The following is an 11,531-nucleotide window of genomic DNA, read 5'->3' on the forward strand; positions in this document are numbered from 1 at the left end:
ACGTATTGATTTATTGATGAGGTAACTGGAGTTAAAAATTTACTAAATGAACATGGGAGGAATGTGACTAGTGTAGACCACAGGAATTTGGAGACTAGCTATGTATAGCTAATGACACTGTTGAGTCAGTGTCAACCCTGGACTATAATAGCAAGAATCAGATAATAACATAATGCCATGCACATAGTAAGTATTTGACAAATGTTTATGAATTAATATATTAATAAATTAAACCCAAACAATGGTTCATGCTTATTTAAGCCCATGCTCACTAATACCAACAATATCCATTTTACAGTCATTCTAAAAGTAAATTCGCTCCTTTTATTTTTTTTGAGTCTCTTGTTTTCACCATATAAAAAAAAAAGCTTCATACAAAGCAGATGAAAAACATGTGATCCCTGTTAAGCTTGGTAACAACATTACATCAAAAGCCATTAGCAGGAATAATAATTTTTAAATTGTTGTTATATATTGGCAAAAGCTGAAAATTCATAAAATATGTGAAAATAATAATTAAAAATACTACGAGACCAGAACCAGAAAATAGAATTGTCTTAGCTGCATTTTAGAATATCAACCATAACTTAGCATTTTTAAAAGAACACTGGGTCGCAATTATCAGTTATCAATTGTGATACAAATTAACATAGTAAAAGACATGGGATTAAATGGGAAATCTATTAGTAACCACAGACATTTCATTGTATGTTTCATATTTGCTGAAAGATCATTCACCTTTTTCATTTTTATGATCGCCTAGATCATTTCACCTTTTTCGTTTTTATTTTTTATTTTTTAGAGACAGAATTTCACTCTTCTTGCTCAGGCTGAAGTGCAATGGCACAATCTCAGCTCACTGCAAGCTCTGCCTCCCGGGTTCATGCAATTCTCCTGCCTCAGGCTCTCTAGTAGCTGGAATTACAAGTGCCCACCACCAAGCCCGGCAATTTTGCTTTTTTTGTGTTTTTAGTAGAGACAGAGTTTCACCATGGGGGCCAGGCTGATCTCAAACTCCTGACCTCAGGTGATCTGCCCGCATCAGCCTCCCAAATTGCTGGAATTACAGGCGTGACCCACCATTCTCGGCCTCATTTCACCTTTTTAAAAAATAGAAGTATGATAAATATGTTGCAGCTGCATTTCTCTCAGCAAACAATGTGCCTAAGTTTTATAGAATTAGTGAAACAGCAGTTGTAACAGTTTTCATGCACATAGACCACTTACTATCTAGAAAACCTTTCTAATCACTATTGTTGTGTCCCTTACCTAATCATCATGCTCAGATACACCCATCTCTATCTCATTGATGGATCGGCTTATGTATTCATTTTAAATTATTTGTGCAAATAGTGCACATAGAGGTATTCTTTATCTTCTGAAATTTCATGTCAGAGGCTTTGGTGAGAACTCATTCCACATTTTAAAGATCTAGTATCCACCACTAGAAAGTGGTATTCCTTCTATTATGACACAAGATCACAATTTTTTCCAAGTTCTGTGTGGCTTTTTGGGTATTCACTAACAGGCAACATTAAAAATACACCTTTAATGTTATAACAAAATGTGGAGCATTGTGAAGTGTTTGCTTTCTCCATATTTCCTATTCCAAATAACATCTTAATTCTACATGAGCTGGGCACTGGAAGTCTGATATAAACCATTTTCAGACATTAGTCCTGCTTCCTCAGATTGTACACTACAGTTGTTTGAAATGGAATAACAACCACAACATTTATAAATCACTTTGCAGTTTGCAATGTATGTTGACATATATGCCATTCACACCAAAATAGATTAGTAATGTTCAGCTGAGTTCAGGATTCTGAAATAATCATTTATCACAAGTATAAAACGATTATGGAACACCGATTTTTAAACAAGGAGTAAAAGAGGCACATTGTGCAGCTATGTGCTAACTCACTCTATCTGGGCACCATTTTTATAGATAGTTCTTTTGCAAACCTCATGGATATGTTCTTAATTGGATGTGCCTGTCAGACTTACCAGTAAAGCATATAAAATAGAGAATCTTGGGCTTAACACCAGCTCTCTGGAGTTATGTTCCGAGTACAGGTAAGAGAGGATTGGTTTTCCAATTTGGCACCTTTTTACTAAGCTTCGTTAGTTGATTCTGAAGCACATATTTGATGGTGGAATTTTGCACTTGCAAGGTTTTATTTTATGAAAACAAATTCCTTTTAAATTTAAAAAAATGTGAGTCTAGGGCAAACTAGTTGACATCTATTCTTTGGAAGTAGCTAGTAAATAACAGGAAACAGACTGAATTTATCGGTGTGGTGAAACTAGTCATGGGATAGAATAGGCTTAATTACTGTTCTTCTTAGGGATATCTGTTTCAGTCTTGGTATTAAATACTTTTATAAAAGTACATTGCCCTCAATCAATCACATTTACTTGCTAATTTTGACTTTCTCTGTTCTTCTTTTTTTTTCCATTCTTTTTAAGTATTTATTTTTTATTGAACCTGAAATATGAGAGAAAGAGTCACAGAGAGAGAAAGACACATGAGACACACTCACACTTTCGGAACTTTTCAATAAGAATTACCTTAAAAACCCTCTAATATATAGTCTTTTGGGGAAGTCTTATCCCTTCATTGAGTGGCTTAATAAATGACTTTTTCTTCTATATGCTGATAGCATTCAAGGTACATGAATGTGACCATGCTTATCTGTTTCAAGCCCTATACATATTTATTTTTACTGTGAACATTAGTAGATATTGTAACTGTATATGATGGTGCTTCTTGTTTTTCATTAGAAGAGTATAAATTACATACTGTATATAAAAATAATGAACTGGCTGCAAAATCCAAAATATTTTTGACTTGCAAAATCCTTAGAGTGGAAGGTCTTAAAATTTTATAAAACAATTATCCCATTGAGACAGCAGTTCCCTTAGTTGCCCAGGCTGGAGTGCAGTGGTGCAACCATGGCTCACTGCAGCCTTGACCTCCTGGGTTCAAGCAATCCTCCCACCTCAGCCTCCCGAGAAGCTGGGACCACAGGCAAGTAACAGCACACTAGGTTAATTTTTTTATGTAGAAACGAGGTTTGACCATATTGCCGAGGCTGGTCTCAAACTCCTGGACTCAATTAGGATGCTTCCTTGGCATCTTAAATTGCTGGGATTATAGGCATGAGCCACCATGCCCAGCACAGTGTGGTGAACTTTATGGACAAGCTTACTTTCAGCATGGGACACTGATGTCATATTGGACAACTGAGGCCACAGGAAACCACCTTCCACCTTGTACTCCAGGTCTTCCTACAGATACAACACACATCCAACTCTCAGTAGAAGTGTGTTACCACAGTGTTTCAGGGGAATTTAGGCATCAGCTTACAAATGGTTTCACCTCCTAGTAAAATAATTACTCTATTTTTTCTCTTTTCCCGTCACCTCCTTCATCAATATGCAGTTATTTCTTCCTAGTTTTCCACATCACAGGGGTTAACCTCCCTTACCAAAATGACTGTCACTGGCACTCAGATTTGTGCCTTGTTTTTTTTCTTCAACTGTGCTTCAGGCACTTTTATCTATGTTCTCATAATCCTCCAGAGACTTCTTTCTTTCTGCTCAGAGAAGAGATAATTCAGAGCACAAATGCCTACTTCAGTTTTCTTCCTACCCTGTGAGTGCTAGGAGGATAATGCTATTTCCAGCCAAGTTTGTTTCTTCATTTTTTTTCTCCTGAGTTGCAAAATAAAACAGTAGGAAGCAAAGACAAGTGATGCTTCTTCCAGATGTGGAACGGAACCAAAACTGGTCTCAATAAAACTGAGGTTCAATAGACACTCTCTCTGATGGACAAATTAAGGTTATTTCTAAGCCACAACCTCCAAATATTTAGATTAATTAATATAGAAGCAAAGAACATTATATCCCAAATGACCATAAGCATCATCTTCAAACTTCACACATTATATAAAAACAAACCTTGACTTAGTGTCTCTAAAGCAAATAGTAACAATTTTCATTTTGGCAAATGCAATCATATAATATTTATTAATTTTTGTTAGCCCATAAATAATGGATTGGTTTATCAACCACCTTACATCACAGAGTCTTAGCAGTAATCATTGCCTAAATTGCTAGTAACTATCAGATGATCAGTGGAACAGATTATTAAATCCAGAAACATATCTATGCACTGTACATACTCAAAATAGTAAAGATATTTCAGAAAGATAGTTTATTAATAAGTGATAAATGTAACAACTGAACAGCTAATCTAAAATGATAGAGTTGCATCCATATCTCTTACATTATATCAAATTAATTTTGACTCAATCATTGGAAATAAAAATATAAAAGTAAATGAAAATATAAAAGTAGCAGAAGCAGTCATGGCAAGGCTTTAAAAATACATCTCATGATTAGAGATGACACATATCCTGAAGCCATAAAGAAAAAAAAATTGAAATTTTAATTATATTACATTCAGGAGTAATAGCTACATTAAAGATTTCCTAAAAGCAAGATTAAAATCAAAACAAAAAACTGAGGTACAAATATTTGCAAGTCACATTACAGACAAAGGGATTAATCTCTTAATATATTAGAAGACAGTAATAATAATAATAGTAGTAGAAAACTGGAAAATACTAGAAATTGTTTAGAGAAAAGTAATTAAAAATAACTTCAATATATTTTAACATATGCAACTTTGCTTATATTCAAAGAAATGAACATGAAAATTAAAAAAAAACTCAATTTCACTACTCTGTTTGACAAAGGTCTAAACGTTTTGCTAACAAAATTGTGTTGGTAGTTGATATGGTTTGGCTGTGTCCCCACCCAAATCCCATCTTGAATTGTAGCTCTCATAATTCCCACATGTTGTTGGAGAGACCTGGTGGGAGATAATTGAATCATGGGAGCAGTTTCCCTCATACTGTTCTCATGGCAGTGAGTAAGTCTTATAAGATCTGATGGTTTTATAAGGGAAACCCCTTCCACTTGGTTCTCATTCTCTCTTGTCTGCCACCATGTAAGATGTGGTTTTCACCTTCCATCCATCATGATTGTGAGGCCTCCTCAGCCATGAGAAAATGTGAGTCCATTAGGCCTCTTTTTCTTTATAAATTACCCAGTCTCAGTATGTCTTTATCAGCAGCATGAAAATGGAGTAATACAGTGGGGTTGTGAAAAAAGAGGTACTCTAATTTATTTTGGAGCGGGTGTGAACATTTTTATAATAGCCATGGTAAGTTGTCACTAATTAAACCCCAAGTAAGGGAACTTATACTTGAAAAGAACTTACAGTCTTTATTACAGTACTTTACTTTCAGGAATTTATGCTGATATTACTCATTACACATTGGTAAAATTATATTGCTTCAAAACTATTAATTAAAGCACTGTGTTATACTGGCAAAAACTTGGAAAGTACCCTATACGTTCAATAATATTATTGATAAAGTACATTTGGATAGGTCCTTACAATGGAATAATATACAGATAGATTATTAAGTGACAATAATAGCAAGGCATTAAGCAGTGCTCATGCTACATTTCATGTTTGATTCTGTTCATGCATTTGCTTGATATGCATAGAATATCTCTGGAAATATATAGTATTTTGTTGTTGGAAAGTGTCTGGATGGATGGGAGACAAGTGTATATTTTTTCTACTTTTTCAATTTTGTAAGCTTTTTAATTTAAGATGTACATTAAGTCAAAATACAAACTCAAAATTTTCAACAGCATAATCACAGTTTTGTAAACATTTTGGCTTTTTCTTTCAAGTTTACCTAATAAAGGTTTTTATATTTGTAGCTCATTTAACATAAGAAGTCTTACTATGGGGATAACACATCAAGTAATTTTTTAAAAATTAATTTCAGTTAAGTTCTAGTCAAGGGGTCTCTGGGATCATCACTTTCTCTGGACTTTAGGACTTTCCAGGCAAATGACATTTTGTAATGAGATTTTTGTATCTGGTTTTCATATCATTCCCCTACAAATTAAAACCTGTGTGCCTCAGATATAAAGTTGATCAGTGAAAACTGCTTGTACTACTATTTAAATATAAATGATATATTTATAATAATAGTGTAGAGTAAATATTTAGCTATGATTTCAGGTTTTTTTTTGTTTTGTTTTGTTTTTGTTTTTGTTTTTGTTTTTAGATTAATGGTCTATATTTGCTTGAGAAACAGGCAGAAATAACTAGTCTTAATATTTCTGCTTAGGGACCCTGAAAACTAAATACCTGGTCATTATAGTCCAGCCCTCAGATTTCACTTAACTAGTTATTTGCTTTAATTTAAAATAAAATATCTGAAAAAAAAAAAAAGGAGATTCAACTCCAATGGCCTTATAAGAGAACTAGACCGTGACAAGCAGAGACATGTTTGGTGAATTCTTTCTAGATCAGAGAGGAACAACCAGACAAAATCTCACTTGTGCTATTCCTGCATATTAAGGACCACTGATAGAATTTTTTCTTTGGTCTGTTAAGAAAGGATGCCATTTCTGTGGACAATACACACCGCTCCTTCCCAGCGATCTGTGTAAATCTTAACCTTCTTGGAGTGAGAAAAATCACTAAGTTCAACCATCTCTCTTTGTTCAGAAATGTCTACTTTTCCTCTCTACTGATCTTGGGAGGAACAGGAGATGACATGAAAGTTAGCTTTTGTTTTTATACAAATACTGGGTCTATGACACTGTATGAATAGTTGCTTCATATAAAGGAGAGAAAGCCTATTTGGTTTTATGTCTGAATCTGCAAAATTAGTTTCACCTGAAACTTAAAGTTATTTGCATCATTTTTTTTTCCTTTAGTCAAAAGCTGAGGTACCTCCATGAGATCATGTGCAGAAGTGGAGTTCAATTTTTATTGAATTGGACAGCGCGTACTGAGACCAAGCAGATGATGCTTATGTCATTATAATTCCCACCCAAACAGAAGACTGGCAGCATAAAACATAAAACCTCGTCTCTAGGTTTTCAATCATTCTCTTTCATAAGGACAAAATAATCTCTAATTAAAGTGAAGTTTATTTACATTCATATAGAGATAATATGCAACCCTCCCCTCCCCCTCAAAAAAGACTAGCTCTGTATGATTGCAGTAACATCTAATCAGTTACAATTTGTGTGGTTTCCTTTTTTCCATTTTTTCTTCCAGAAAGCTAACTACATTTACATGATCAGCATCATACATATCAAAATACTTGTTAATATGAACCAAATTTGAATGATACCAGGGGTTTTAAGTTTTATGGAAGTGATTTACCAGGCAGGAGTGCTTGACTGACTTGTTTCACTCTTGCCAAGAGTAAAAAAAAAAAAAAAAAAAAGCCTTTAATTAAAGTGCAACTTTAAACAAGTATTTCAAAAGCAGTTTAAGATGCCTAAATTTCAGTAAGACATTACACAAAATAATTATGGCAGTTAAAGGACTTTTCAAACTTTACAAATGTTCACTTGACACCTTCATTCTTCTTCTTTTTTTTTTCCTTAATTCTGATTCCAGGATTTAAGCTCTTTTTGAAATCTGAAAATAAATTTTTGAATTTACTTTTTCTCCCACTTTAAGTTTTTTGAACTAAGACTTCTAGTCAAGATTCTACTTCATGGAATAATGTCCAAGGTAGATATTACTAATTGTTTCAAATATCTATTCTCCCCTTTTCACTTTTGGCAGTAGTATTCCCTGATGACTTATCCACAAAGATTGAAACTACGTTTAAAAATCATCTTTATAATGAAATGTGGCCATATGACTAAGTTCTGGCCAGTGAGATGTAAGTGGAAGTGATGGTTACAATAAAATACCAGGACTTCATCTTTTTCCCTTCTTTTTTTTTTTTTTTTTAAAGTCGTTGTCCTTTATTGGGCAAGGGGTGAGGGAAGCAGACAGACCGTTTGGACATAGCAGATGGGTGTGTAAGGACAAAATGCTACTGGAAATCCAGCCAACCCACACTCCCCTGAAAGGGATGCTAACGTGCTTCAAACTCTGGGCACTGGTTTCACACACAGCCTCGAGGGATGAAAGGGGTTCTTGTAAAGCTTTTTGTTACCCTCAACCATGGAGGCAAGCTCTGAGTTCTGGTTTTCCTAGGACACTAACACTAGTCACAAAGATCTCTGGAGTGATCAAGGATGGAGGAGTGAGTGGCAGGGTGAGTTTCAAAAGGATAAGCAGAACAGGAGTCTTGCCCAAGCAGTGGGCAAGTTAGAACAACAGTTCCTGTGTATGACCTCCCACCCAGCCAGAAATTGACAGAGGAGCATGTGTATGGTGAAAAGATATACATATATTTAGAATTAGCCAGCTGGATTCAGTTTAGATGATCCCAATTTTGTTGGCAACATCCAAAGCATCGTAATCAGGAGCCAGTCGAACTATGCCTTCTTCTCTCCATCAGGCCGAATCAGGGTGTTGACCTTGGCCACATCAATGTCATAGAGCTTCTTCACAGCCTGTTTGATCTGGTGCTTGTTGGCTTTAACATCCACAATGAACACAAGTGTGTTGTTGTCTTCTATCTTCTTCATGGGAGACACAGTGGTCAGCGGAAACTTGATGACAGCATAGTGGTCCAGTTTGTTTCTCCTGGGGGTGCTCTTCCGAGGATATTTGGGCTGCCTCCGGAGTTGCAGTGTCTTGGGCCGCCGGAAGGTGGGTGATGTGAGGATCTTCTTTTTTTTGTGGCTGTGGACACCTTTCAACACTGCCTTCTTGGCCTTTAATGCCTTCGCTTTGGCTTCGGCTTTAGGAGGGGCAGGAGCTTCCTTCTTCACTTTTGGCGCCATCTTGTGAAAAGGGTCCTCTTTTTCCCTTCTTATAGGGCTCCAGCCTTGTTTTGGCCATGCAAAAGAAAGCGAAAGTTGAATTGGTAAAACAGAAGAAATCTGGATTTTTGAATGATTATAAGGAACATAGTATCCCATCGATCTGGGCCAATTTTCTTTAAATTTGTGTGTGAGAAATAAACTTTAAACATAGTGAAGACCCTGCATTTTTTAGAGTCTCTTTATAAGAGCAGGTTAGCCTCTGACCTACATGATTTATTGTAGATTCATTTTACATGATGCAATGGATCATGTAATGTAAGTAAATGGCTTTTGCTTTTCTATATGTTAGTTGACTCTTCTGGCTTAGTTCCCAGGACAAGATTCTATACTCACTTCTGTAATCTTGGTGATTTACTCCGAAGTGTAGGCAACACTGACATCCAAGGCAATTATTGATACACGGCATATGTGAATTTCTATCTTCTACTTTCAAAACTTTTCTTTATTATTTCTTTCTTGTTTCAACAATATTCTGAATTAATTAATTAAAGTCTCGTGGGTAGCATATTTTTATATACTAAGAACTTCAGGGTAAAGATTCTGATATACTTCCCTGTTTAAGAGGATTTAACTTATTTTTTCATGTGAACGTCCAATATGTTAAAAATATAGTGGTAGTAACAGTGATTGTTCACAGCACTCATCAATGAAACAGGTTGCATTAGATGCATTGGATTTAATTGTACAGTTGTTTTAGTCATCTTTAGCGTGGAGCAGGTCCACAGACCTCCTTGGTTCACCCAGCAAAAGCTCTTTTTTCATAAAAATCTTGAGAGTCTCTGAGAGTTGTGTTTCTCCTTTGTTCAAAAACATGTTTCAATTTACAAAAAATCAATGAATATTTGTTAAATGAATGATTAAATACATAAAATTACATGGTTAATTTAACAACACATCAATAAATATTTGTTAAATAAATGAATAAAGATAAATTTACATGGTTAATTTTATAAAATTTTGCTAATTGGTCCGGAAAAAAATATTACTTTTCCACTGTGATGTGTGGTGACAGCCATCTTCTAAATTTCATTTGCCACTTAAAGGCAAATTATTTGTTATGCTCTAAGATTTTACTCTGTGAACACAGTTTCTTGAAATTTGAATTTATTCTTAATGAGAAAAAATCAGTTAACATAACAGGAAGGCATTGCCTGAAGAAGCAGAGAAAAAATATTAATGTAAGCATCAAACAGATGCTATTGGTCCTATTGAAAAAGGTGAATATATAACCTATATTCATCTCATGGTTCATAAGAATTGAACATTACTGTAACTTTTTAAAATTTATATATTTTTCATAAATTAGTTTTCAATTTCAGTGATATTACAAAGAAAGACATTGATATTTTCTGGAACCTCCTAGAAAGTATCTTCTGTTTGCTTATTTTTTAATTTACAAGAGAACATTAATTCCAATTTAAATATTTTTAATATAACATCCCAATTTTTAGCAACTTATTCTTTCAGTATAGGGTTAGTGACGTTAACATTCTTCATAATATTTGAGGTTTGATAGCTCACATGATGCCCCTTGAATCCTAAGTATTTCAAAGTATATTTCTTAAGGACAAAGATATTCTCCTAACTATAAAGCTATAGAAATTTTAACTTTCAAAATCAGAAAGTTAACATTGGCACAATAGTATCATCTAATCTAAAGATATTATTCAAATTTTTCCAATTTTCCTAATAATGTATTTTATTTTAAAAATCCTGTTTGATTCAATATTATTCATTAGATTTACTTATTCAGCCTTTTAGCCTCTTTTAATATGGAGCAGTTCCACAAATTTTCTTTGACTTTCTCCGCTGTGATATATCTGACGAGTATAGAGCAGTTATTTTGTAAGTGTCTCTCAATTTGAGCATGTTTGATGTTTCATCACTAGCTGATCCTCATATACTTATCTGAGAGTAATACTTAAGTGTGTTGTATCTTTCTCAGTGCATTATATAAGAAGGCACATTATATCAATTTGAGCCATTATTGGACTTGCTAATTTTGATCAATTAATCATTTGCCTGCCATATTTCTCTACTATAACGTTATTACTTTTCCCTTTGTAAGAAATATGTGTTTTGTAGAGATATACTTTGACATATGTAAATCTCTTATTCCTTATCAAGCTTTCGCTCACTAGTTTGTGTCTGTTAATAGTTGTTACTATAGTGAAAGTTAAATGGTGATTTCTCCAACTATCATTTTTTCTAAATTTATTAGTTGGCATTCTACCCTAAGGAAGAGATTTTTTTGTTTTCTTTCCCCCCTTTTTATTCATTCACTTATATCAGTATGAAGTCATGAGTTTTTATTTTCTTTAATGAGTTATAATCCACTATTATCACTATTTTGAGGTTCAAAGTGTCCCACCTTTGGCAAGTGGATGCCCTTTAAGCAGCCCCAAAGGCCTTTTGACATGTCTTCTTCATTTCTTGATTATATCTTTATATTATGGCACAGGATATTCGAGACCCATCTTGTACTTTTTCTGAGCCAACCTGGAATCAGCCATTTTTCCAAGAAAACTTGGAAAAAGGTTTTCTCTAAGTTTTCTATGTGTGCCTCTGAGAGGGTGTGTACATGTGTGTGTACAACATAGTTATATTTATTATTTCTACTTTATCTATATATCTAATCCCTTCCTTCCTTCCTTCTTTCCTTTCTTTCTTCCTTCTTTCCTTCCTTGCTTCCT

At 34.3% G+C, this 11,531-nt stretch overlaps 1 protein-coding gene across 1 annotated transcript; it reads right to left on the bottom strand.

Annotated features, from left to right (window-relative positions):
• Positions 1–8,385: 8,385 nt before the first annotated feature.
• On the bottom strand, positions 8,386–8,796 carry LOC108311471 (60S ribosomal protein L23a-like). Its single transcript, XM_037742134.1, has one exon. The coding sequence runs from the start codon at positions 8,794–8,796 to the stop codon at positions 8,386–8,388; it is 411 nt and encodes a 136-aa protein (XP_037598062.1).
• Positions 8,797–11,531: the final 2,735 nt, after the last annotated feature.

This window comes from Cebus imitator, unplaced genomic scaffold (assembly GCF_001604975.1).
Source record: "Cebus imitator isolate Cc_AM_T3 unplaced genomic scaffold, Cebus_imitator-1.0 Scaffold116, whole genome shotgun sequence".
NCBI classification, from domain to species: domain Eukaryota; kingdom Metazoa; phylum Chordata; class Mammalia; order Primates; family Cebidae; genus Cebus; species Cebus imitator.

What these genes read in the sequence shown, in the direction of transcription:
- LOC108311471 (XM_037742134.1), bottom strand. Translation starts at nt 8,796, where the DNA reads ATGGCGCCAAAAGTGAAGAAGGAAGCTCCTGCCCCTCCTAAAGCCGAA.